General features: G+C 54.6%; 1 protein-coding gene across 1 annotated transcript; it reads left to right on the top strand.

Annotated features, from left to right (window-relative positions):
* The first annotated feature begins 21 nt into the window (after positions 1-21).
* On the top strand, positions 22-27,634 carry NUDCD3 (NudC domain containing 3). Its single transcript, XM_023940875.2, has 6 exons — positions 22-1,141; positions 3,568-3,860; positions 17,147-17,279; positions 19,740-19,883; positions 25,806-25,994; positions 26,567-27,634. The coding sequence occupies exons 1-6, from the start codon at positions 743-745 to the stop codon at positions 26,675-26,677; spliced, it is 1,269 nt and encodes a 422-aa protein (XP_023796643.2). The 5' UTR covers positions 22-742; the 3' UTR covers positions 26,678-27,634.
* The last annotated feature ends 360 nt before the right edge of the window (positions 27,635-27,994 follow it).

Genomic DNA, 27,994 nt, shown 5'->3' with positions numbered 1-27,994 from the left:
CACAGCAGGGCCTGGCTTTGCAGCTCCACAGGGCGCTTTGTGACCTCATGGGGTCTTCTACCAGCAACATTCTGCCATCTCCATGGGGGGCCCAAGCATTCCCCAGATATTCCTGCTGGTGACGGGTCAAGCAGAGACACCAGATTCAGTCTAGCATACATAGGGTTCTCTGCAGATCTGCTCTAGAAAACTCTGCAGAGACTACCTGGGCTTTCACCTGTGTCCAGAGCAAATCCCAGTGCTCCTGGAAGTGCCTGAGGGTATCAGGCAGCTGCTGGTGTGGACCTGCCCTGAACATGGGACAAACACTTCCTGGAGTTCCCTCGGAGGAGTCAGGAGCTGGCACTTGGGAATTATCTCAAACCCTTCATGCCCCACATTAATCATTAAAAAGGACTGTCAGCTGGCAACTAATCACCATGAAGCTGTTCACTTACTTTGCCCCTCATGGAGTAAGGAGCATACTCAGGAAGGCAAAGAAAGTAGAACTTGTGGGCTGAGATAAAAACAGTTTAATAATTGAAATGCAGTAAAATAATCAGTGATAGTAATAATAATAAAAAATAAAAATAAAAAGAGGAGATGGTGAGAGGTAGAGAACACACAAGATGATGTGCGGCGGCGGGGCCTGGGCGCCCCCTGGAGGCTCGGAACGGGTCCTGCAGTCCGCCCCCGCCTCCCCGCCCGTGGGGACCGGGGACAGGTGGGACATGGAGGGTATGGGGAGTGGGACGCTAGGGACATGAAGGCGCGAGGTCTGGGCGTGCCATGGTGCTGGGAGACGACAGGAGGCCCCAGCGGTGCCGCTAGGGGGCCGGGATTGCCTTGGAACCCTCAGCGGGGCGGGAGGGGCCTCTCGGGCGGCCGGAATACATGTGCGCGGGGCGGGTTCCGGGCGGACCGGAAGCGCGGCCGAACTCGTTGCCGTGACAGCGGTCCCTGGGCCGCCATGGAGGCCGCGCTCACTGACATGTACGACCAGGCGCTGCTGGGCATCCTGCAGCATGTCGGCAATGTGGAGGAATTCCTACGCATCCTCTTCGGCTTCCTCTACCGCAAGACCGACTTCTACCGGCTCCTCCTTCGGCCCGGGGACCGCCTGGGCTTCCCGCCCGGCGCGGCGCAGGCCATGGCCCTGCAGGTACCGGCGAGGCCCAGGGGGACGGCGCGGCCTGGCCTTGCTGGCGGCCGGCGCCGTCCCTGCCGCGGAGCCGAGCCGAACGGGCCATGTCTCCCCGGCTGGGCGGTGTTCGTATTGGGCCGGCGGCGGGGTTAGGTCTGAGCAGAGTGGGGGGATGCGGGGCGGGGGGCGGGCAGCACAGCAGCCCGCGGGGCACCGGCGCTGCCTGGAGGAGCGCAGAGGAAGGCAGGAGAAGTCCTCTGAAGCGGGGGGAAGCGTCACCCTCATAAGAAGATGAGGAGCCTCGGAGGCAGGCGGGGACTGCGAGATCCCGGTGGGAAGAGCCGAGTTGCGACGTCAGCTCGGAGCTTGGCACCGGGAGTACCGGGCCAGGGTGGTCTCAAGGAACTGCAGCCAGGAGCCGTGGGAGCAGACAGCCCAGAGAGAGGCAAGAGGCAGATAAGGACCCGGGAGTCATGGGGAGAGGCAAGTCTGGGCTCTCAGCGAGAGCTTGTGGCCAGCATTGTGCTCTCTGTTGTGGTCTCTCTTCTGGACGGGAGGGAGCAAAAGCCCTGACCTGCCTGGTTCGGTGTTGGAGCAGCTTTGACTTGGGGTCCTCTGGCCTGTTATTAATCTTCACTGGCAAGAAGGAAACGAGCTCGTAAAACTTAGAGTGAGGCTGGGTTTAGGGTATTTGCTCAGACTGAGTGAGTTTTCCTTCCCAGGTGCATCAGGCCTGGCTTGTCTCAGGGGGACAGGAGTCCTGCCCCTCCCTGCAGTGCCCCGTGGCACCCCATGGGGGTCCTCATTACTCCCAGGGGTAGCTCCTGTTGGCCTCTCTGGATTAGGCAGACCCCAGAGGGGGCTCAGGCTGCAGAGAAATGGCATGGAGCTCAAACTATTGAGCAGAAGGGCAGTGCTGACAGGGTTCCTGTCTGGTGTTGCCCCAGGACTTTCTGGGGCTGGGCACAAGGAAAGAGGTGCAGTGTTCTTGCTGTGGGAAGGTGTTAGTCAGAGTGGCCTCATGGCTGCAACCAGAGGTACCCAGAGTGTGGGGACGGTGTGGAAGGGGCTCGTTCCTCCTCATCCTCGCTCAACTGCACTCCAAGGGACACAGTTCTGAGGTGTTGCTTTGTATGATCCATGCAGGGCTGGTACTCACCTCACCCACATCCTTCCCTCTGCTCACTGCCTAGGGAGGAAAGCTGGGGTGAGCGGCACAATCTTCTGTCCTGTTGTGTTTGTGCTGGCAGGAGCTCTCCCTGGGCCATTTTCTTTGTCCTGCACCTCCTGGACCCAGAGGAAGACTTGAATCGAGCAGATGTGCCAGTCCACTGCTGGAAGCACTAGATCTGCCTCCAAAGTATTCCTGAGAAGTGAAGGAGGGCTGTGTTTGATGCTTGCACACTTTTTAGAACATGTTTACAGTGCCAAAGCCCTGGCACTTGAGTGGGAGAACTTGCAGCCCTTTCAGGAAGCAAATGCAGGTCTGAGTGGCCATCACCCCTTGCTGCAGATGCTGTTGTGGGCTTCACTTCTGACCTCCAGCCTGCGCTGGGGAGGCATGGCCGGAAGCCAGATGAGGGGTAGGATTACATCTCCTGGGATCACATCTTCTTCTGCACCTGATTATTTGGGCACAGGCAGTGCTAGGTCAATTGTCCTGCAACTTCTTCTGGGGCAGGTCATCCTGTTTGCGTGTTGGAGACTTTGAGTCCAGGCTTGCAAATGGTCAGTGGGTGAGCCCTGGGAGGCTCATGGGGTAAGGGGAGGCTCTCTTGGAGCTCCCTCCCAGCCAAGAGCTGAATCTCACCACTCTGTTTTCCCTGGAGTAACCAGCCCTCTTCCCAGGCTAGGGTGAGGTTGGCTGTGAGAATATAATCCTAGAAGCAATTCCAGAATGCTTCCAGGGGTTTCTGAGATGTGCTTGACATGGCCATGGGACTTTCCAGTGAGTCACCAGCTGTTTTTGTTGGTGACTGAAGCAGCTCAGGGTAGGAACAGGACTGGTGCAACACCAAGCCTGCTGAACACATGGCTGGGAGCTCTTGCCAGGTTCTGGAGCAGGTTCCAGAGCAGGCTCTAGACCACGTTCTAGGGCGCTTCTAGACCACGTTCTAGAGCGGTTCTAGATAACGCTCTAGATGTTCTAGAGCGGTTCTAGAGTGGGTTCTAGATCACGTTCTAGAGCGGTTCTAGATCACGTTCTAGAGCGGTTCTAGATCACGTTCTAGAGCGGTTCTAGATCGGGTTCTAGAGCGGTTCTAGATCGGGTTCTAGATTGGTTCTGGGTTAGGTTCTAGAGCAGGTTCTCTGTATGTGGTGCAGAGAGAGGAAAAGCAGGAAGGAGTAGGTACCCCAAGTGTATGATGCTGCTCCTTTCCTTCTCTCAGCATTCCAGGCAGAGCTGGAAGTTCTGCTCACTCTGTTTGCTCTTTCTCTCCCAGGCATTCCGAGTGTTTGAACGGATGGCCAGGCAGGATGATGAGAAGAGGCACCGGGAGCTGGAAGCAAAGCTGAGGAAGAAGGCGGAGGAGGAGGAGGCAGCTGCAGCCGCTGAGAGGGTGAAGCTGTGCCCTGCAGCTCAGGAGATTGAGGTGGAGACAACGGAGCACGTCCCAGCAGCAGATGCTGGGGAAGATGCAGGCACACAGGAATCAGCTGCAGCCCACGGTGCCGCAGCCCCCAGCCCTGTGTCTGTGGAGCCTCCAGGGGCTGCTGCTCTAGCAGAGCTGCCCACGTAAGGGTCTCTTACTTTCTTCACACTCCTGGTGGGGGGAGGCAAAACCCTGGACAGGGTAACCACTGTTTGCTGCACAGCCCTTTTTGGGTTTTGACCTTCCTCTGCAGACTCAGACCCTCAGGAGGTTATGAGGATTTCTCTTGCAGCCTTCCAAGGCCAGAAGCATTGTTTAACTCCCCACAGGAGGGCAGCAGTTGTCCTGTGGGTGATTCAGGATTTCCCACATTGCTCTGAGCTGGGGAGGTGGCATATCCTGTACGTGGCCCCACAAAGCTGGGCTGGGCAATATGGCTTCTCCACAAACTGTTTGTGGTGTACCTGTCCCTTTTCTGGCACTTGCTAAGGCTCACCTGGAAGTCCTGGCACCAGTCTGTGACCTTTTTGTTAGTGATGGACTCCCTGGCATGCTTGGAGACATCCCAGCAGCCATCTGGTTGCAGACATGGATACCTGCAATACCTGCAAGTTGGTGCTGGCAGGCCTGGCCATGGTGGTTTGGAGCCCTCTAGAGGTTTCTGGCCCAGCCCTTGGCTCAGAACAGGGCCAGCTTTGAAGACAAAACAAGTGCTGCAGAATTTTCTCTTTAGCCAGGCTTGGTGGCTTTCCAGCAGTGCCAAGCAGCCTCCATTTGTGCAGAAATGTCCTTGTGTCAAAGTCCTTCCATAGCTTCTGGAACACTTCCAGTCTGACTCCACTGAGCAGTGAGATGTGAACTCCGGAGGGCCAGCATGGCCTCTCTGGACTACGTACCTGAATGCAGGTCATGTTCAGGGTTCACTCATCCTTCCCTGGCATCACTTTGACCCTGAGCCAAATTAGAGCTGGCCATCCCTTAATCAGGGACTCATGCCCTACTGAGGTTTAGACTCCTGTGTTTCTTTGCTGACCAAGCCAGAGGGTGATGCTGTGAGCTGGCTGTGTAGACTCCATCTCTCCTCCCCTCCCTGGTGTGTTCTGTGGTCAGACCCCATGTGATGGCTGCGTGGACCTTCTCCGACCGCCATAACGGTCCTGGCCATATGGTGAGGAGGGAAGCTTGGGCTGGTGATTCCTATCCTTCCAGCCAGGTTTGGCTATGTCATTGGAAAGAGCAAGCTGCCAGAAAGAAGTGGACCACAGGAAGAACCCCAGAACCTGTAAGGACTGGGATGGCTAATGCCCCTGAGGGGCAGAGACAATTCAGAGTTTAGACTTTGGGGCTGTCAACCTTTGGCATATGGAATGGACAGTGTGAGGACCAAAATCTTGGGAACAGTGGAATGATAGGTGGCAGGAGTGGAGAGAGGTTTGGCTCTTCCCCCAGGGTATGGTTGGGCACTCAAACAGGCTCCTTGGTCCTGGCTTTAAGGCTGCCAGAGCTCAAGGAGCTTTTGTACAAATGGTAGGTTTGTTGAGGTTGTCCTATGCAAGGCCAGGAGTTGGACTCAGTTGGGTGCCTTCCAGCTCAGGATATTCCATGATTCTGTTATTCTAGGACACTGGAGTCAGGTTCTGCAGCCTTGGCTGGCGGCTGTGTTGGAGAAGAGCCTGAGCTCTGGCTGTGTTGGGGCAGAGCCTTAGAGTGGCCTCCATTGGGGGAGGGGGAAAGGGGACCAGCAAGGTGTCTGGTTAGTCACATGGTCCTGTGGGAGGAGGAGAAAGGACTTAAGTGTAACATAAGATGTACATCCCACGGGATAAAAATAAGCCAGAAGTCAAAAATTAAATCACCTACAATGCCTGTGCTGGAGCTCTCCTGGTAAAGGAGGATTCTCCCTGGGGCTGCCAGTCTGACACGGATCCCTGGGCAAAATTAGCAAGTCAAAAAAAGCTCTGCCAGAGTGCACAGCAGAGGTCTCGATGTGTCCAGCCCAGCTTTCTTCTTCCCAGTGGAAAAGAGAGGGAGAGTTTGGAGGCCCAGTGAAGCCGTGAGCAGAGGGAGCTGGACTGGGCTGAGTGCCAGTTGCTTGTGTCCCTATGCAGGCTGCATTTGCTGTGGTTTGCCCAGTGAAGTTTCACCTCAGGACTTTGGTTGTGGGACAGCAGCTGGTGTGAGGTGAGTTCAGCTGCCTGAAAATAAATGTCAGGGCTGCAGGAAGGAAACTGGAGGGATCAGGAAGGAAGGCGAGGGCTCATGTGGGAGCAGGATGGGTCTGACAGTGAGTGTGGTGGAACCAAGAGGGATGGTTTCTGCTCTGTGTGGTGAGGGCCTGGTTAAAACTCAACCCTCACATGTGCCACCCTCTGAGTGCATCCTGGCATCACTGGAGAGTGGCCCCTGTCAGGCCTTGGTGCTGACACTCAGGTGCTATTTTGCAGCCTGAAGCTGTGGCATTGAACACCCAGCCCTGTGTGGCAGTTCTCCCCTGGGTGCTGCCATGAAAAGAAGGTGCCTTCTGCTGAATATAGCTGCCACTGCAACTTCTGCCCTCCCCAATGGGCTCTTCTCCCTCTTCTCTTTGCTCCCACCACCCCATACTCACTGATGGGGTGGAACACCTGCAGCCCCCTTGGTGCCTGCCCAGTTTAAACACGTGGTGGGTGAAACCAGATGCAGGAGGCCCCATCCTAGTCCCAGGAGTCTGGTGGTTTCCAGGCCAGGAGAATGGGGTGTCTGCGGGCATGAAGTAGGACAGAGGAACCCACGGGTTTGTCACGGGGCTGTAGTTAGTTTCGATGCCTCTGGGGGGCACTGGAGCCCCCGGAAAGGCAGTGGGGGCCGGGCGGATACCCCCCCGACAGAGTAGTAATAATTTAACCAACTGCTTAATTCTCCACAGCCCCTTCCTTCTGAGAAAAACCTAGAGCTACCAGCCTGGGTATGAGGGGCGCATGAGTTAATGTGCAGTTCTGGCAGCAGGAATGCAGAAAAGAGCTTAAACAAAAATATTTTCCATCTCCCTTCCTTCCCCCCGCCTCTCCAGCCGCTGGTGAAGAAAACCGCTGCCACCAAAATCTATATAAAAACTTGCTCATTCTGTCAACCTGACGGCTCTGGAAATGTAGGGCAGGTACCATCCCAGATCTGCCAGCTCCCATCAGAGCCTCATGCTGCGCCCGGATGCTGGGGTGCTGGTTGAGAACATCTTATGAGGTACAGTGAGATGGTAGCAGCTTTTTCAGGGTCGATCCAGATGAATCAAGCCAGTTTTGCAGGTGTGGAGGTTTTCAGGGCTCAGTTTGGGGCTTGGCTAGGTCTTCCCAAGTCCCTCACCTTCCCCACTTGTGAAAGGCAGGTGAATCAATTCCTCTTTGCTGCCCTGTAAATACACTGAGGACTGAGGTGTCTTTGGGGTGACACTCATGCTAGGAGCTATGCCACAGAAGAAGCCAGACTCCTCCTACAGCTGTCCCAAGTGTTCCAACCATCCTTCCCCAGCTGTTGCAGCTCTTGCTGTCCCTGCCTTGCCAGAAGGGTAGCAGGGCACAGCCCTCCTCATACCTCACCATGGGGCTGCTCTTCCTGGCATTGCAACTGCACAGTCCCAGCTCTGGCTCTTCCCCCATCTGCTCCCAGAAGCCATCCTTGCCTGAGCTCAGCTCCTAATTTTGAACACCTCTGCTGCCCAGCACCCTCCCCTTCCCCCAGCTTGGATTCCATCCTGCATATATTTGCCACACAGCATTTAAAATAGAGCTTGGCAGCCCACGTGTGGCACTGCGCAGCCCGGCCTGTGCTTGTGCTTTATGACTTTGGTTCCTGGCTTCCCTCTGCTCCTTGCTTTTTCCCAGTATAAATGGGGGAGGAAGCTCTGTCCCCCTGTCCTGTGAGTCCCTTCCCTTACTCCATGTATGGGCAAGAGGTTGTGGCAGGAGACTGGGGTGGGCAGTCCTGGAAGCCTGTGCATGATGGTGACTGTCTCACCTTCATGTGTTTCTCCATCCAGCTTTTGTGTCTCTCCCAGATGCTTGCTCCTACCAGGTGTGCTCAGGATGGGGCAGCTCTGGTCTGTACCGTAGAGGTCATCTGAGCAGGTGAGGTCTCTGAGAGGAGGAATTTTGGGTGTGGACAGCACAGCCAGGGCTGGAAGCAGGGCCACTGGGAAATGGAACACTGTGCCGGTGGGCCCAGGAGGATATACAAGTGCCTCATTCCTGAGGAAGCCTTTGGCTGCTGCTGGGTGATCTGGCACAGTAACATGCAGAGCAGAATGAAACCCTGGGGTCTCAGTGGCCTCAGCCGTTCACCTTCTACGGTGTGGAGAGGGAAGAGGCAGTTAGAGGAGTGGGCTGAGTTTAGGAGGGGGCTCTTCATGGCTCCCCACTTTGTGAACACCTTCAGGTGTTCTGGAGTCTGTGGCTGGGAAAGGACTCCGCTCACCCTATGCACACAGTGCTATTGTGTCAAGGAAGGGGGCAAATAGGCTGCTGCTGAGCAACAGAGCCCTGGCCACCCTGACTGCCTCAGTCACCTGCTCCAGATGAGCCCTGCCAAGGGCTGGTCTCTTTGGCATTGCTCTGCTATCCCTGGGAGTGGGTGCTGGGGCTCACCAGTGACCTACAAAAATCTCTGGTATACTCCCTGGCTTGCTGGCTGGTGAGAAGCAGAGTAGAATTGAACTGAAATGCATTAATCTGACTCCTAACATTCCCACTCTCTCCGGAGACCCACCACTCCCATTCCCAGACCCCCTGGTGACCTGGAGTTAACCCTTCGTGAGACACACTGGGAGGATCCCTGGGATGATACAGCAGTGCTCTGGGAAATTTCCATGAGGTCCCTGTATGAATCTAACTTGACTTAGCAATGGCTTGGCTTTGCTGGAAGCCCAGATGGCATTTTGTTGTGAGGTGCCTGCAGGATGGGCTTCCTGGCATGGCTGGATCCTCCTTGGGGTGCTGGGGGCAGGAATTTCACTACTGGTCACCCTTTGTGGGGGAGCAGGGCTGTGAAGAGTAGCAGTTGCTGCACACTGCTAACATGAGGCCAGTTTTGTTTGACTCAGAGACTGCATTGTTTCAAGCTTTCTCCTCTCAAGCCTTTTCCATTCAGAAGGGAGGGGAACCCTTAGGTGCTCAGCAGTTCTGTCTGGGACTGTCCAGACCAGAAGCCAGTTAAACTGGTTTCCTTCCCCACTGCCCCTATGGACTTTCCTGATGAGCTCACCTCAGTCCGTGCTGTTCTTCCAGCCTGACCTAGAAAGGAGCTGATCTTGATCCATATTTAAGGAGAATCTGCCCTGGTTCAGATTCCTCTTATGCATGTGGGGCTGTTGTGCACAGGGAATTCCTCCAGCATGGCCAAGGCCTGTCATGAGCAGGAGTCAGACAGAGCTCGGGGAATGGCCTGACCTGATACAGCCGAGCTCCATCTGGCCCCGTATCCTGTCTCCATCAGCAGCAGATGCTGGGGGAAGAAGAGAAGAACAGAATGATCAGTGCAGTGATACTTTCTCTGTGCTTTCATCCTGCCCTGATACATAGTGGCTCAGCAACTTTCTAAGCACTTGGTCCTTCAGCCCTTTGGGGGGATTATTTTCCTTTTTCTTTCTGAATTTCAGCCCTCCCATGCCTGAGGGCTGTGCAACAGCATCCTGCAGCAGGTCCCTGCTGTGCATCACTGCTATGTGTGGCTGTTTTCTCCATGCAGGTGAAGAGGCATTGAGTGGGTCCCCAGTCCCCTTCTCTGCCTTCTGTGGGGTTCTTCTATCATGTCAATTTTCCCCTTTCAGTCTGTTTTTGGGCAGAAGAGTCATCATTTCCATGCTTGTTTCTCACTTGAGCATCCTTGTGCTCAAGTGCATGATTCTCCAGTGCTCTGAGGGCCATCCCCATGCTTGTGTGTGGACCCATTGGTGTTCTCTTCCTCCTACCCTGTTTCTTTTCTCCTTCGCTGTCCTGCTTTTTCTGTGAGGCCAGGAAATCTTCTTCCAGGCACATGGTACCTCTCACCGTAAAGTGACATCACTCCAATCCCTTTTTCTCCCTTCCCAGCTCTCCCGATCACTGACAGCTCTTTCAGGTGTGAGCAAGAGCTGCACAGAAGCTCTGTGTTGATGAGACGTACTGCTGACACACCCCAATGTGTCCTTGGCTCCTTATGTGGCACCAAGGCTTTGGGTTCTCAGGGTCTGCAGCACTGCACTCGCGGTGCTGTTTTGTTTGGTTTCTGGGAGGAATGTATCCAGGTAATACTGAGGGAAGCAGGGAAATGTAACTTAAGTTGTCTTTGATAAGTGGAGTCTTTTTTGCAATGGAGACAAGCCATTCCTGCTGGGAGAATTAATTTAATCCATATGCCTTCTCCCATTGTGGTGGGAACTCAGGAAGCATCCTTTCAAAGAGCTGAAACACTTGAGCTGAGGGTGAAATCCTTTAGCCCTTTCTGGTGCAGCCCTTGTCACTCAAGCCTTTTGCAGGTGATGAGGAACAGTCAGGGTCCAGTTTTCCAGTGTTCTCGTGGAGAACCAGGCCCCTCTGGTTAGGTAGCTAAGATCAGCAGCAGAGTGCCAGTTTCCCTGTGTAGTGCTGAACTGCTAAGGCTTTTGGTTGCCCTACCAAGGTACTGAGCTCCAAAATTAGGTCCTGGGACCAAAAATAACTAAATTAAAACCTAGAAATTTTTGTCTCAACAAGCAGAAAATCCCAGAGCTGCAAACCAAGGGACAGCATGTGCCCAATTCTTAGGTAAAAAAGCAATCGCTGTTTGTTTGGTTTAATATTGCAGCGTTCACCAAAAGGGGCCTAATGTGGAAAACTACCTGGACTGGGCTAGGTTGTGTTGGTGGTGCAGGGGTCTGAGAGGCCACCTTGTTATCTATTCCCACAGCTCAATCCCACTGACTTCCTTTGGCCTTGTCCCCCTTTCTCGGGGGAGCCTAGTTGGCTGTGTGTGGATCTCTCTCTTAGGAGATCTCTGAAGTCCAAGGTTGTATAAGCACTGTGCAAGCAATAAAGATCCCAGGGGTCTTTTCCAGACAGTAGCATGTCCTGCTGTCCTTGACCTGAATATCCCAGCAGCAGTGAAATTTAGCCCCCTGGTGCTGGCACTCCAACACTCTCCTGCAAGCTAGTGGTGGCATTTCAACTTGCCTAATGTCAGTAAGTTGGTGCTGTTGAATAACTGTAAATAACTCAGGACACAAAAGGGAAGGCTAAAAGCTCTCCTGAAGTGAGCGAGCTTGGGAAAGTGTAAGGCTCTCCCCCACCAGGCAGAAGGGCAGAGCATCTTGGTGGGGCTGGTGGGGGCTCCAGATGCAGAGGAGGAGGGTGGATTTGTTGGTTGGCTGCTGAGTAGAGCAGCAAAGACATCGTGTGGGTGGTGCCTTGGGCACCTGGTACACAGGAGCCTTGATCCCTTCCCACTGCATCACCTGGGCTTGGTGACACAGTGGGATCTCAGGGAATGTGTCTTGATGGGCTTGATTTTTGGTTGTTGGTCCCATCCTGGTGGTAAGTTGAAGCTCTGAGGCTTCCTGGAGGTGAGGTGACCTTTGGAAGTACGGGTCATATGAGGAACAGCTGGGGGAGCTGGAGAGGCTTAACCGGCAGAAAAGGAGGCTAGGAGGGACCTTCTCACTCTTGACAACTCTCTGACAGGAGGGTGGAGCCAGGTGGGAATCTGGCTTTGCTCCTAGAGAACAAGGGACAGGACAAAAGGAAACAGTGTCAAGTTGTGCCCAGGGAGGTTTAGGTTGGATTTCGGGAAGATTCCTTTATGGAAATGGCTGCCCAGCCCTGGCACAGGCTTCTTAGGGCAATGATGGAGTACTCATCCCTGGAGGGATTTAACAAATGTGTAGATTTGGCACTCACATGAGTGAGTGGTGCCCTTGACAGTGCTCAGGACACAGTTGGACTTGATGGTCTCAGAGGGTTTTTCCAATTGAAATAATTCCATGATTCCATGATCCTTGTAAGGGTGATGGTGGGCACTTCAGGCTTGAGCCTGGGCTGCACTTCCTGCCTGGGATGTGCCTCGGGTTTCAGAGTGAGGGTGAAGGCACTGGCTTGCATTTTTGACTTTTTGTTTTTGAGAGCAGGACCACCAAGCTGCACAGTGCAGGAGGTATGTGCTCAGGACCCCAGGGATAATGGGCTATGGGGAACTGTTGACAGACTTCTGCCCACTTTGGGGGTGAAGAAGACTTTCCAAAACTGAATTTAGGTTGTTCTCCAGCAAACCAAACACACCTGGGCTGGAAGAAATGCTGAGGATTAGGAGAGCCCTGGACCACTGCTGTGCTCAGGGCTGGAGCTTGCTGCCAGCCAAGGAGTGTTGGAGAGGATCGGGATGGATCAGAGTGGATCCTGAGGCTTATTGACTGCAGTGCAACTTGCACTGTAAAGGAAGGGATTTGGCATTCAGCTTGCTAAATGCTGTGCCAGAACCCTCATTAGTTGAAGTGCTTCTACAAAGAAGCCTTTGTGGAGCCCTTGATGCCTTCTAGACCCCAGCAAAGGTCTGGGAGCCACAGTCTACATTTTCCTACCATAGTGCTTCCCAGGCAGAACCCAGAGACAGAAAGTGCAACTGTCCTGATGTTTTGATGCCAAAAGATGTTAAATCTGGAGGTGGGGGGGAGGCTCCTTTGCAGCTTGCTTGCAGAAGGAGCAGAAAGCTGGGATTTTCCATGCACACAACCCCTGCAGTTTGGGGAATGCAGCCTTCTGATGAGGTTAAACCTCTGGCTTCCCTACCTGTTGCTACAGCACCCACAGTGGAACCCTGAGAAGCAGAGGGCACCTATTACCCTCTTCAAAATCATCTTAGAAGCTGGGTTTTTTGTTTTTTGTTTTTTTTTTTTTTGTTTTGTTTTGTTTTTAGCTTTTGCTGTTGTTCAGCTTAAGCTGAAGCTTGGTAGCTTTTTGGGGTACACAGACCTTCTGGTGGCTTGAGGCACTTTGGTTTATCATCTGGAGGGCTAGTAGGCAGAAGTTCTGGAAATCTGTTTTCCAGTAAATGTATTCTGTTGCATGTGCTGATGTCTTAGGGTGAGCATGGCCTTTCTGCAGCGATACAGAATGGGCTCTGCCATCCCCCCACCCCCTGCCTGCCTAGCTGGCATTTCTGTATGGTTTCTGCCCTGGTGTGCATGCTGCCCCTTTAATGCTGAGAGGGCAGGGTGCAGGTGTGGTGCAAGGTACTTCCCTAGCGGGGAGCAGGGATTTGTGGTAGTGTAAAGACCTGGAGGCTGCCAGGGGTCTGATGGGCCACCCTAGGTGGGTGACCCAAGTGTTGCCATGGTAAGAGGATGGTGGCTGCTGACGTGGTGCTGGTTCCCAGCAGCCCTGTGGGAATATTTTCAGGGGGACAGACTGTGAGCTGCTCTTCTAATCTTTCCTCAATATCTCCACATCTGGCCTGACATGTTTTCCTTAAAGCTGCTTAAATAATTCACCTTGACTAGTAGCAAACAGCAATGTCAGCTCCGGAGGAGGCTTTCTGGGAATGCCAGTGACATGAGGCTGTCTGCTGTATTGGCCACTGAGCCATGGCATCCTTGACTGCCAGGTATCCTGGACTTCCCTTCCTGAGAGGACAGGGATCCTGCCTTAGGAAGTTAAACTACTCCAGGTTGAGAGGATCACTTTCATTGAGTTCTTCTCAAAATCCTTGGAATTTTTTCCTTCTTCTTAGGGTAAAAAAAGAGGTCCATTTGGATTAATGCCATATCAGTTCCCTCCCATGACACTTTCCCACTTCTGCCCCTCATGTGTCTTTTCCTCAACTTTTGCATGCTTGCACCAAAACTCCTCAGTGAAGAGGAACTTGGTGAGCTGCCCTGCTTCTTCTCAGCTCGAACAACCAGATTCTTTGGTGTGTTTGGTTCCTGCTCTTTGTTGGTGTCCAACACTGTGTTCACAGAGTTGGTGCTGCAGCTGTTCAGCTCTAAGGACAGGAATGTGTTCAGCTGACTGTCCGCAGAGCAAGGATTGCTGTTGCCATTTCCACATTGCTCAGCTCATCGTGCAGCACCAACCCACGGAGCTGGGAATCCCGGAGTAAGAAATGCCCAGAAATCTGTGTATGGGGCTTAACATACATCTCAATCTTCCGACATCCAGCATTCCCACCAGGGACGACACTGCTGCCTCTCTTGGGGTCTTGGTCCCCTTATGCTGCTGCTCAGGGTCTCACCCCATGTGTAGGGAGTGGCTCCAGTCCCAGTGACAGTGCAGCCGTGCTGCGCCATGTGGCTCTGAGGAGTGGGAAACAGATCGGCTGCTTCTCCACGGTGCATTGTTAAAGGTTTCACCTCCCCCAAAATGACACATTGCGAGCAAAAATAGAACAAGACAGAACACATAGACCCACCCCCACCATCCCCACCACCCGGCAGCCAAGTGCACGCAGTGCCAAACCCTTGGGTTTAAAAGCTGGTGTTTTGTCACCCTCCCTCCCCTCAGTCCTGCCACCACCTGCCCCAGCCCAGCAGGCATTCAGTCCGATGAGTGACCGTCGCACCAGGAGCAGTTGTACTGCTGGGACAATCACCACCCAACCCACACTGTGTGCTGGATCTGGCCTCCCTCTTCACTTGGTGGCTCTTGGGATGGGAGCAGGAATGGTGGTGTTGGTGTAGGAGGTTCTCTCGTCCCCTGCACAGTGGTGCTCTTGAGACAACATGACGGATGCCTTTGGCCAGGAGAGCCACCTCCAGCGTGGCAGCATGGCTTGGCCCAGCATACTGTGAGCCAGAGCTGTCTCCTGTGAACGGTGAAGGAAGCTGCCTCCCAGCCAAGGAGCAGGGTCCAGTCCTGGTTGTGCCTGTTCTTCTCCTGAGGAAGAAAAGGCACATCCAGGACAGACCTGGTGGCTTTGTGACAGCAACTGATTGTTGTATTTATCCATGCTGAGGCTGTGTGGCATTTGCAGCTGGCGTCTCACCATGTGTGCCTTTGTACCAGTGGATTTCTCCCATCTTTGATGATCTGCATCTGGTCTCGTGAGCCTTGGCTGGGCATAGGCCCATTGCTTCCTCCTCCTCCTGCTTCCTTTTGACTTTTTCCCAGGAGAGGTCAGGAGGGGAGCAGCCCAGGGGAAATGGACATTTGATGGTTCTTGTCTGGTTCTTTCGTGATTGTGGGGAGCCACAGACACTTGGAAGGGCAACTTCCAGCTTCCCTCAGGTGCCTTGCTGGCAGGTTTGAGAGGAGCCAGGTTGGGCTCTGCCTTGGCCAGCATGGCCACTGAGCCAGGAAGCTGGGCTTCTCATGGAGGGAGGCTAGAGAGCACTGAAGGGTGGTGCAGGTAGGACTGTGGGGTGTCAAAACACCCTCCATGCTGCTGCCCATGAAGGTCACAGAAGAACAGAAAGTGGCCCACACTGCTTAGAAGGAAACCCTCTCTTAGGAGGAAAAAAACCCAGCTGGGTTTAAAATGTGTCAGATTTGTCCTCTGGTTCACTGCGTGGACTTGTGGCCAACTTGGGGTGGAGGGCAGGAGTACTGTGAAGCTGTGCTGTACCTGGGCACACCCCACAGCATGGGTAAACATCCTGTGAGGGCATTTAACCAGCCAACACAGCCTACACACAGACCCTCCTCCCTGACAGGGGCTGGTGCAGGGTGGTCTCTGACACAGTTGTGCCTTGAGAGCCAAGTTGGGTGCTGCCACTGGGTTTCCTAGGTGGGAACACATGAGACACATGAGACAATACCTGGAGACATGCCACTGCCTTTCAGCATGTTTGCTTCCCATGGGGGTGAGTGTGGGGCCCTGAAGACCCTTTCACCACAGCCCCTGGTTGCCTGCATCATTCGGCTTCTCGCCCTCCAGCCTGTTTGACTCCTACAATCCGGGGGTGGTTGGGAAGCGACAGCTGGAGCCAACAAACCAGCCCAGTGTGCGCTGCCATGCCAACCCTGTTTCCATGGCAATGGGCACCCAATGGGCGACTGCCAGGCAAGGCCAAGATGCCCGAAAAATGATGTGATGCCCCCTGAAATGGCCAGCTGAGGCTGGGAGCCTGTGAATGCCACTAGTCCCAGTAGTGCCTTCAGTGCCTGGGAGCAGATCAGAGCCACCCCAGTCCACAGGTGTAACAGGGCAGGTGAAACCCTTGGTGCACCCGGCGAAACCACAGAGAAAAAAAATGGGGAGGTGTGCACAGCCACGTTGACAGCCCCCTCTGACTGTCTTACAGCCTAATTGACTTTAAATAGATGGCTCTTACATAACCCTCAGGGCACTGTGCTGCTGGAGCCAACTGCACCCCATACTAGGGAGGGGCCCCCACAGTGAGGGTGCCAGGTAGGCAGTGGGGTACAGGAAGACAGGCTCCCCAGGGTTGTCTGTGCCCTGGGGCTGCTCTTCACCAGCCCCCCCCTTTACATAAGTCCCTGAGCCCCATGTTTATCCAGCTCCACAGTGAAACCTAGGTGGGTATCAAAACATTTTAAAATAACTCTGCCTTTTGTTAGCCCCACAGCTATCTTTAGAAGAGATTTGATTTTATTTGAAAGCCCTCTCTGTGAGGGTTCAGTGGGATAGATCCCCAGCTCAGCAGTTTAAAGGTATATAGGTGTGGTGATCTCCTTTCTTTGCTGGAAATACTGTATTAATTATTGCTTATTTATCTGATAAACCCCATCTTAACCCTGCAGCCATCTCCTCAGCTTTTTTGAGATTTCCACAGCTGGAAGGCGCAGTGTTGTGCTCAGTGTTGCTCGTGATTCACTTGTCCAGGCACCCTGGGATGGCTCTTGAGGCATCCTGGTCCCCAGCTCCATCACCTCTGAGTAAACAATTGTCCTGGTCATAACAGTTGATGGTCTTCCCAAACATTAAAATCAGGGTGAGGAGAACCAGTGCTGTGTTTTCATGGTGAGCTCAGGTCACAACCATAGGCCGCCACCTCTGCAGCCGTGGCAGTGGCTTGGGGAACAGCTCACACCCAGCACGTGCCAGTGTCCCTGCTCCAGCCATGATGGGAAGTGGAGGGAAGGAGGTGCTCTGTACTGGAGCAGAGGTGTCCAGGAAAGTACCCTGGGCCCATTGGGGGCCAACTCTGCACCTTTTGGGCAGTCAAACCATCATGTGTTTAATTGGTTGTCTTTTCAGCAGCCTGACTGCTGCTACAGCAGACTGGGGAGAGGGGACTATAAGTCACCCACAATGGGCAGGGTGGCTGTGCTCCCTCGGTCCTGTGGCTGCTTTCTTGTTGGACTTGTTCCCTTCCACAGAGCCAGCAGTGAGGGAGAGACTGGGCAGGAGCCCAGCCTTGGAGATGCTGTAGAAGGGCCGAGCAGGGGCTATGCCCTCCCTTTTGGTTTCTTGCATCCTTTTCTCAGGCTTCCTGCTCTCTCTAGGCTTTGATCTCTCTGACATTTAACATGTCACCCCTTTCTCCCACAACCAGGAGACAGGAGCAGTTCCAGACAAACCCTGACAGCTACAATGGAGCTGTGCGAGAGAATTACACCTGGTCCCAAGACTACAGCGACCTGGAAATTAAAGTGCCCGTGCCCAAGCACATTGTCAAAGGCAAACAGGTAAAGTGGTATTAGTGGAGTCTCTTTAGCATTTCCCTTTCCATTGGGATGTGCAGCTTTCCAGGGAAATTCTGTTTGGAGCAGAAAGACTCCTTGTCCTTTGTACTGAAGGACCAGGATGTGATTGTGCCTTATTCTCCAGTGTGAGTATGGTGGGGACTCAGATCACAGCCTGTCTGTGTTCCTGTTGTGTTGCAGTGTCCTCTCCATCTCAGCTAGGTTCCCTGGCACTGCCTCACCCTTTCTGCGCTGCTTCTTTCTGCTTCCACTACCTGCATAGTCACATGTATGCTTCGGAGCCTGGCTGGGGATGGATGCCCTTCCTCGCTTGTTCCTCTGGCTCTGAGTGTCTTCTGCCTTCTGTTTGGAAGCAGGAGCTGCTGGAACGGCTCATCTGGCACCGGGGAGCTGGATCAGGCACAGCCCCTGTGTGGCTTGACCTGCTCTAGATGGAAGGGAGCTGGCCTAGGGTGGAGTCTGAGGGCCAGCCCCTCCTCCTGGCTGGCTTCTAGCACAGAGATGTCTCTCCTCTCTCTTTGGCTCAGGAGGAAACTTCCCTGTTCTGCTTGTGGTCACGTTGTTTTTCCTGCACCACTTTTGTTCCCTCCTGGTAAGGGGCCCAGAAGGAGTGTGCCCAGGGCTGGCCTTAGTCAGACCTAGAAGTTTGAACTCTTTCCCAAGTGCTGCCCTTCCTTCTGTATTTTTCCATTTGGGAAGCCTGTGCTCCCCCACCTCCTGCTCTCCTTTGCTTCCAGGGTGGCTGAAAGGAGCACGCTGGAGTTTGTCACTGGCTTCAGCCTACACAGCTCCTCAGCATGCCAAGGAATGTCACTGGCAGCAGCAGCAGCAACAGCCTGGGCCAGAGGGGTGAGGGGGCACATGGCTGCCTCAGGCACAGCAGGGCACTAGGAAGATGCATTTCTCCCAGCAGGTCTCTCTAAAACAAGTCCAGGCTGTTTCTTGAAAGGATTCTGGGGTGTCCAGATGGATATTCCGTATATGGATAATCCTGCAGCTGGGGACCTGAGCAAATGGTGGTAGTGGAGGGCAGAGCCTCATCCCCATGCCTGGTCTCTGCGGTAAGGTGTCAGCATTGCGTTGGAGGGAGCTACTCCATTTAGGGAGTACCTCCTCTGGAGGTGTTTTCATCCCAGGGCAGCTGATCCTGTAGAGGCCACATGCTGGGTGACAGCCTGTTGTCCTGTCCCATCCTCACATGTCTTCCCATATCCCTTGTGAGCACGGTTCTGCTCCCAGCCATCACACTGGAGCTCAGTCCCATGTCACCCTGTGCTGTGTATGCTGGGCCTCCTCTGCTCCTGCTGGAGTACACAGCAGGTTTGGGGGCTGTACCCGGGTGACATCAGTCAGACACAGCCGCGGTGCCCTCCCTGGCTGGAGCAGCTCTGCCTGTCTTCTGCCTGTGTGGAGCTAGTGAGCTGCTGGAAATCTCCTAGGTAATGGATAATGTAATAACATTTCAAATGAGATCTGCAGAGCAGGAGGAAGATCTGGGGGAACTCTGGGAGAGAATGCAGGCAAATCTCACTGCAGTCTCCTCCTCTTGGGCCGGTGCTGGGGGCCACAATCCTGCCCCTTCCCAGCCAGGTCCTCCCTACATCCCCTGGCTTGGCGTGGGCTCTTCTGGCAGCACCACAGGGCTAGAGGGGACAAGAGAGAACATATGGTCTCTACAGAGACCACGGGTACTGCGTGCCTCTCACAGCCTGCCTCTGTCTCCCCAGGGGACAGCCATGTCACCTGCATGGCAGGTCGGAGCAGGGTTCCCCATATGGCTGCTGTGGGCGGGAACTGGCCCCGTTCCTGGGGACGGAGCTGCCCCTGTAGCAGGGAGCCGGGAAAGCGTGCTGGAGCATTCCTCCTGCACGAGGCCACTCCTCACACACCCAATGGGAGGCCTGGGCTGATCCCAGTGCTGGCTTCAGCAGTGGAAGCAGAGCCAAGGAGCATGCTTTCAGCATGGTGCAGTGAAGAGGGGATGACCTGCTGCAGCCCTAGTGTAGGAACTCCCCAATTGCCCCTGCTCAGCTATCAGGATGACACAGGCTCATGCCCAGCTTGTCACAGTGACAGACAGGCACACCCCTAAAGAGCTCTCTCACAGCAAGTAGGTGCCCAGCCTTTGAATACTTTTGGAGGCCTGTAGCATTACTGATCTTCTTTGAGGGGAAACTGAGGCACAGTGTAGAACCAGCTGCCTTGAATCCTTCAAGGGTCCCCCCCACTGCTGGGCTGTACTGCTTTTCCTTCCCTGAAGAGGTTCCCTCTCTCCTCCAAACTGTCGCTGTTTGCTATGAGAAAACAGCGGGATTCCCACCCTGCTAGTATAGGCATCATCTCTCCCTCTCATCCCCTGCAAGTGCACTTGACCCCAAACCCCAGCTTGCACAGTGAGATGGCAATCAGGAGCCTTCCAGATTATTGTCTCTTTGTTTCCAGGTGTCTGTGGATATCAGCAGTGGTGCAATTCGTGTAGCAGTGCTGGAGGGAAGCAACCAACACGTCCTCATGGAAGGGAAACTCACCCACAAGATCAACGTGGAGAGTTCCCTGTGGAGCCTGGAGCCTGGGAAGTGTGTTTTGGTAAGGGTGGTCTACACCATCTGTGTCTCATTGGCTCGCAGCTCTGCCACACTTGACCTAGAAAACTGGAGCAGCTGAAAGTTTGAGCCAGCTCTGGATGTGTCTTTGCTCATGGCTTTGCCTGTCCAACATCTGGCTCATGCTGCCCTTGCCTGTGCCTTGCCTCCTACTTCTGAGTTGCCTGTCAGGGTGCCAGCTGGGCAGGACTGTCAGGCTTGGCAAAGGGGTCCTCAGCTCCAGCTGACAGCCATTACTTGGGGGTGGTCATTGTCCTCAATGCCAGCATGGGGCCCTGCACTGCAGTGCTGGTCCTGCACACCTGGCCTTGCTGACTCTGCCTTCTGATTCTCCTGGCCCCACTCTGACCCCAGCATCTTGGCAGGTGCCTGTTCCCCACCATTCCTTTCTGTCCTGTCATGGGATTCCTATTTGCCCTGTGTGATGTGGACACTGTGGCTCCTCTGCTTTCAGTGGGCCTGTGGTTTGCGGTGTGCCTGTTGTCCCAAATCATCCCTGTCGACGTGGTCTTAGGGCTGGTGATGCCCAGCTGTGTATTACTGGTGGGTTCCCAGCCCCAAGCCTCATTTCTGATGTGCTCCAGATGTTCAGGCTAAGGGTGTGAGTTCAGCTGTGTTCATAGCTGGAGCTGTTGCAGGAGTTCTGCCCATCACCCTGGGATCTTGAGTGTCAAACAGTTTCCAAAGTTTATATGCCAGTTTGGGGGCCAGGATTGTGCTAGGAGCAGGATTTTGCTACCTGTGACCATCTTTGCCCTATCCTTTTCCACCTTTCCAGGGTAGTTTCCAGGGGAGTTTCATGAGTCCCAAGGCTATTCTGAGATCCAGGGACACATGCTGTCCCTGGGAGGGAGGGAGCTGGATCCAACCCTGTGGCACGAAGGTGGCAACAGATAAGCACCCAAATCCAAGCCCTCACAGTGGAAAATGGAGTGGGAATGTGCTGCCAGAGTCAGGAATCCTGTGGATGGTGTGTAGGGAGGCTGCACAGTGCCACTCGACCACTGCTGATCTGCAGGGATGTACCTCAAGTGACAGGCTGGTGCCAAAAGGGTGAGTGAGGGCCCTGCAAGGGAGAGGGGCTTCTCTGATGCTGCTAGGCCATTGAAGGGATATAGTAATGACATCCTTAACCTGCATTTTGTAAATATTCGTAAACATCTTGAAAATTAGCTTATCTGGGGCAAAGAAACAATCCTGGAAAGATATAAACCCATTGAAGAGGAGGCGGCCCAATGAGTGGCTGCTCCACGGTGCGGATGGAAGTCTGTAAGTCCCTGGTGGGTGTTCCCAGCATCAGCAAGGGAGGCAGTGTCTCTCCAATACCTGTCAGAGGCCGGGAATGGCACAGGTGGAGCAACACTCAGCGTCTCTTGGAGTGGCCACGGGCAGTGTGGGGAGTAGAGTGGGCCCATCACCCCCAACCCCAGAGCTGGGTCTTGCCTCGAATAGCACGAGCTTAGGCTTGTGAGGATCTCCAGCTGGCTGCCAACATATTGATGGTGGGATGAGATCTCGCTTGAAGAATTGTAAGGTAACTGGAGCAGAGTGAGTAATTCTCGCCCAAGAGCATCTCCTTTTTCCATGCGCTGAGTAGCCAGGAGTGGTTTGCGCCTCCTCCCGATTCATTCATCAGGGGACACCCACCCATGTGGGAATGCATTGCTTCATTCAGTGCCTGGATGGGACCACTGTGGTTCATTTGGAGCTTATGTGGCACATGGACCCTTTCTGTGCCCCAGTTTGTGCATCACTCTGTGTGAGCTCCAAATGCAGCAGTTGGGCTGTCTCCCTCCTGCAAGGTGCTGCAAGGTACTGCAAGGTGCTGCCTGGCTTCCCTGTGGGACCCAGGGATGGCGTTCCCTGGCAGGGTGTGGATGTAGTCAAAACTGAACTCACCCAATGCCAGCACTGGGGTTGTCTGAGGAGATCCTGCCTGCCTTGGGGACTGCTTGGGGCACTTCAGTGGCCCTGTCCAAGCTTCATGTTCATGGTCTGTGAATTGAGGTGATCCTGCAGCAGAACCCAGTCTTGGCACCAAGGAGGTGGAATCTCTCATGTGTGGTCCTGCTTGTCTGAAAAGGTCTCAGTTCTGTGCAGAGAGGCTGTTGAGTCCCTTGCCCTCTTGCAGGACATGTCAGGGATCATCAAAATCCCCAGATTCTTCAGGAGGCTGCTGTTACAGCATTTTCGCTGTCCTCAGCCCCCCTGGCCTCCTCCCGGCTCCCTTCTGGGATTGCCATTCACGGGCGCGCCATGATCAGACTCCCTTCTCCTCCAGCTCTTAACCTGGGAAGGTCATTTTGCCTTACAACCCATCCTAGTTCTACTTCCTCCATATTTATGTATCCTCTTCATGGTGTCACTCACACTCCAGCAGCCCCAGAACTCCCTTCACCAGGATTCAGAGACCACTCTGCCTTTCCTCTTCTGCTCCATGGAGCTCTCCCAGCTGGAGCCCAGCCTGACACCAACATGTTTCTCATCTCAGCCTTTGGCACACCTGTGTGCATGGCAGCAGAATCCAGCTGGCATTGTTCCACAGTGGAGTGCTCTGCCGACATGGGGTGGCAGCCTGTCCATACTTCCTGCTTGGGATTTTGTCCCAGGATCGTTCCCCTGCCTGTGGTGTGCCACACAGTACCCTGGTCCTGGGTGTCATCCCTGTGCTTTCCCTTCTCCGTCACACCCGCTTGCTTGTGGAAAGCGAGATTAAAATAACCTCGCTGTTTTTAGCAATTCCCACTGGGTGTTGTGCACAACTCCTTTTGGTATTATTTTCGTTGTGGAGGATTTTTCTCCCATTCCTTCTCTTTTTCTCTTCCTCTCAGCTTTTGTTTTCCACACTTGGGCTTTTGTCAGCAAGTCCTTCCTTGAACGTTTATTACAGTTTGACTTGTCATCCTGTGAGCCGTTGGGGCTGAGGAGAGACAATTCAGTGGTGCTCAGCCTTGCCCTTCCTTTACTGCTGAGAACAGCATTGCTGCCTCCTCTGTCCCCCTAAACACCTCCAATGGCTTTTGAAGTGACTTTGGCTGCTGTGGTTCCAACAGGAAAGCAGGCAGGAGGAGGTTGTCTTCCCAAGACCTACTTACACCCCTTGGCAGCATCTCTCCAGGTTTGACAAGGTATTTGGCATCAGAGAGGAAACCTTGTGCTACTGCGAAGCCCAGCACTGACAATGAGGGGTTGTGACCTTCCCAGTAGGGTGTGGAGATGGGACATGACGTAGTGTCCATGCTGGTGATGCCTGTCACCTGCTGGAGGGTCTCTCCTGCTGAGTGTCCCATTGTTCCTGCAGCAATCCTCCTTGCAATCCATCATTACCCTGGTGCTTTTCCAAGGAACAGCCCATCCTGGCGTGGCTGAGAGCTCGTATCTTGGACACCGGCTGTGGGAAGTGAGTGCTTCAGCATGAGGACACTGCCAGCTTCAGATACAGCATTGGGGTGTGCCTCCTGCAAGCCTCCCTCTCCTCAGGCCACTGTTGCAGAGGCTGTTCCTGCTTCCCTGTGCATCCCAAAAGACTCATCTGGACTTTTACCCCATTGGGACCCACCAAGCAGAGCCAAAATCTGGCTGAGAGCACAGGCACACCTCATCCTTCCACAGTGGCTCTCAGCATGTCTGGGGCCCTGGGGTCCCAGCCAGAGCTGTTGGCTGGAAAACTGAGCAGCAGTGTCAACTGCAAGCAAAGCTTTGCTTTGTCTCAAAGTGAGAAACATAATCAGGTTGGGGTTTGTCCTTGTGGAAGAAGCCATATTCCCTCCTAGAGCCCTCCAGTTTCTGGAACTCTCCCCAGCGATGCCCACAGCCTTGGGGGGGCCTGTCAGCTGAGTGCCAGTCTCTTCCATGGGCAGGTGAGTGGGTGAGGACTGGCATGTGTGGGGAATCACCCAGAGACCTGCCATGGTCTCTCAACTCTCCCTTGCCTCCACCTTTGGGCACCCAAAGTGCTTGTGGGAGGAACCAGCTGCATCTCCATCACCACTGGCTCTCATAACCCAGACACTCAGCCAAGCAGGGGCTGGATCCACAGAGGACATTGGCAGAATTGTCTAGGAAAATTGCCTGTATCTGTGTCCCCCATCCTGGAGGTGGGACCTGTCTGTGCCAAGTCCTCCAGCACCGCCCTGAACCACGAAACTGCAAACTCACTGAAATAGAGTGACCTTTGCCCTGACCCATGGGCATTTCATTTTAGAAACGGGCTCACTTGGAGTGAGTCTCATTTGGACAGCTATCCTGCTGGAATTAAGAGGGATGAACAGATCACCCCAGGCTGCAGAGGTGTGCAGATGGTGGCAGGGTGCCAGCAAAGGACAGGGGTTTGGTAGGGAAGGGAGTAGGATGGATTTCCATCCCCCAGTGCTCTGGGACGGAGTTAGGGTGATGCTTGAACTCCTCCAACACACCCCAATGCCAGCAGGCTGGCCCTGGTAGGGGTATACCAAGCCATGCATGCTTCACAGCAATGCCATGTGAGCATGGCTTGGAGCCCTCACTAGGGAAGCTCACACCTTGGCATCAGCACCATGGGGGCATCCTTCGTGTTCCAAACCTGAGGAGCCTGAAGGGTGCTCCTGCTGTGGGACACTCAGGGCTGCTGCCCCTCCACTTAGCTCTCTGTCTCAGGGTGATGTTCTGGGGACTCCACCACTCCCCCACCTGCCCACCCAGGGTTGGGAAGCCCAGGAGCAAACCCTCAGTGGCTCTCCCTTCCCTCCAAAGTGGAACTGTGCAATTAAAAAGAGAACAAGCATGTCTGTCTAGCTGGAAAAACTAACGCCTTCCCCAAGCTGGAATATTTTACCGGCTCTGCTCTCCCAGAAGGATTAAACCTCAGCCACCCCCTCCTGTATTAATTGGTTCCTTTTCTTCACACCACAGAGAAGCTTGGCTTTGTAACAGGAATGGCTGTCCGTGTTCTCCCCTCTGGAGCTATTGAGCTTCCAGGGAGGTTTGAGCAAATTGTATTGTCTGCCTTTATTGATGATTTTGCAGAGGCCGACGAATGCCATAAATCTGCCCTGCTGCTGGGATTAGTGCTAAAATAACATGGGAGGAAGCAGCCCACTCTTCCTTGAAAAACTAAAAGCAAGTTGGAGTTCCTGTTGCAGGATGCCCCATGCTGGCCCCAGCTCTATTCAAGGCACTGCCATCAGGGATGCCTGAGCCTACAGCTGGTGGCCTTTCCCAGTGAGGATGTTGGCTGGAGCAAGGGGATATCCCCTCTTCTTGTCCATCCTTCTGGGGCTGCTGCTGAGCTGCAGTGCCACAGGAAGCAGGTGCTGGCAGTCAGGGGTGGCAGAGAGCAGCAAGTGATATCCTTGCTTCCTTTGCCACCCATGCTGCCACCGCCCACTGAACCAGTGTCAGGGGAGCTGAGGCCAAGGTTCCTTCTAGGTTTCTTCCTAGGTTCCTTCTAGGTTAGGGAAAGGCAAGATGGCTGCATTACCACACCAGAAACCTTGGCCCTACACTCCACTGGACACAGCCTTCTCATCTGACAGTGCTGGGCTCTGTCACTGCTGGTGTGTCAGCCATGCAGCCCCAAGCCAGTGTCAACTCTAGGCAGGCACTGCTGGGGGACACTGGTCCTGACTTTGAGCTGTAGTGCAGGCTGAGATTTCATCCCCAGGGCCTGATCTGGGGCTGTGGGGGCCCACAGCAGGGTTGTGCAAAGCCTTTGGCTGCTGAGGGAGAGAGGCACAAGCATCCCTCCCCCTCTGCCAGCTGTGAGGCTGGATCAGTATGAGCTCGACTTCCACTCGTGGGCAAGCCCCAGCTGCTGACAGCCGAGCTCTGCATCTCTCCCGTGGAGCTGTGAGGTGGGCAGGGGTACCATGTTCTGGGCAGGAGAGAGGCTCCTCTCCCCATTCACTGACCCACACCTTGTCCTCAGATCAACCTGAACAAGGGGGATGAGTACTGGTGGAATGCCATCCTAGAGGGTGAGGAGCAGATCGACATTGACAAGATCAACAAAGAGCGCTCCATGGCCACTGTGGACGAGGAGGAGCACGCTGTGCTTGACCGCCTCACCTTTGACTACCACCAGAAGCTGCAGGGCAAGCCCCAGAGCCATGAGCTGGTAGGTGCTGGCTACCCTGTGCTACCGGCTCAGCCTGGCCCTCCCACCTGCCCTTCAAGGGTCCCATCCCCAGGAAAAGGGGCCCCATGGCTCTGCTCCATCTCAGAGCTTCTCTTCACAGTGTCCCCCCACATTAACATCTGGGGGCTCTGAGGTTCTGCTGATCAATCTTTTGCCATGCACTTCTGTCTTCCCTTTCCTGGCACCTTGGCAAGTGCCTGTAAGCCCAGACCCCCTGTACCAGGAATGGGCCCCACATCCCTGCAGCTCTCTGCCAAGCTGGCCCTGCTCAGGGCTGGACCCACATGGTCTGCCAGGAGCTGCCTGGTGCTGCCTTGGGTGCTGTCTGCCCTTTCCCAGGCAGCAAGGGGGAGCACAGAAGTGGTGTGTGTGCCCTTGGCAATGACTACTGCCAGCCAGGGAGGAGGGGGACTGCTTCCCACATCCCTTCCCATGGGTCAGGTGGCCATGCAGACCCAACGCCTGTGGGATGAGCTGCAGGGGAGAGCAAAGGGTGTGGGGAACACTGTGGTGTCACCCCGGCCTGACGGAAGCCTGCGGCCTCTTTACAGAAGGTGCATGAGATGTTAAAGAAGGGCTGGGACACCGAGGGCTCGCCATTCCGTGGCCAGAAATTCGACCCCTCCATGTTCAACATCTCCCCTGGTGCTGTCCAGTTTTGACAGTGGCAAAAACAACTGAAAAATAAAGCAGGGAGAGAAGACCTCCCCACCCCTGGATGCCCACCAGGACCCTCACACCCAGTGCCAGTGCCCTGGACTCACTGATCCACGCTGCCAACACCCATCCACGCTGTGTGGGGAAGCCTGAGGAAGCGGGCAGATTTACATCCTGTCACCACAGAAACCTGGGCACCAGGACCCCTCTTCTCCCTTCCCCTCCCCTCCCCTCACCTCGCGCTGCCGACGCTCCATGTTTTTCTGGAATAGAGGGTGCACGTTGGGTCGAGTTGGGTGATGTAATTATGTTTTTTAGTGGATGAGGATACTGCTTTTGGGGTTTCTGGGGATGTGGAGCCCTCCCTATCCTGGTATACTGGGCAGGTTTGCCCCTCGCAGGTGGAGATGGGTGCTGGGTATGGGCAGTGGGGATGGGGAAGCCTGCCTCTGCCTGCCTCTGCCAGCACCCTTCCCACCTGGCATCCCCAAATCCTCTCGCCAACCCCACTCCAGGGTATCCCAAGGGGGTTGTGCTGCCCCTGGCCTCCACCCAGCCCCAGGGGAAGCTTCCTCCTGGCTTCCCCCTCCTTCACCTCGAAGGAGGGTTGTCAGGACACCCAGGAGTGGGCAGAGACCACAGCTATCCCCTAAGGTTTGCTCCCCCTTCATCAGGGAGCAGCAGGGGTGCTCCCCACAGCACTGGCATTTGGGGAGGGCTACAGGCCCACCCCTCATAGCCAGCAGCTGCGCAGGAGCCTGAGAAATATACGGGTTTCTCTGGCATGGTACTTGGGGGTCTGAGAGTGGGGATTGCCTAGGAGAGTAGGCTCCACCTAGGCTCAGCCTGGCTCTCACAGCTTCCTACCAGCCCTCCACCCTGGGGTGTGTGGGCTGGGGGTCCCTGGCCATCACCTTGTCCGGTTCCCCACCCCCAGTTTGCAATAAACACGTCTCACCGTGGGGCCTGTGAGTGATTCGGTGCCACCCCTGGGGAGATGAGTGTGCCCAATTCTCCACCTTCATCTTGCTTATGGGACAAGGGCAGGGACACCCAGGCAGGGTGCCTCATCATGGGTTCCAGACGCAAGGGTGGATGTTGGGGTAGATACGGGATTCCTGGGGAGACTAGAATTTGAGGGTCCTTCAGGGTGTGGATATTGGATTCCTGGAGGTGGAGGGAGTGAATTTTGAGATCCCTGGGAGGGGCTAGATAAAGAATACCGCGAGGAGGGCTGGATTTATGGGTTACTCGGGCGCGGGGATGTTGAAACGTGGAACCCCGGGGGGGCTGGATTTTGGAGTCCTTGTGGGGTGATATGA

Source organism: Cyanistes caeruleus, chromosome 29 (genome assembly GCF_971803275.1).
Source record: "Cyanistes caeruleus chromosome 29, bCyaCae1.hap1.1, whole genome shotgun sequence".
NCBI classification, from domain to species: Eukaryota; Metazoa; Chordata; class Aves; order Passeriformes; family Paridae; genus Cyanistes; species Cyanistes caeruleus.
This window is presented reverse-complemented; position numbering and strand designations above follow the sequence as displayed.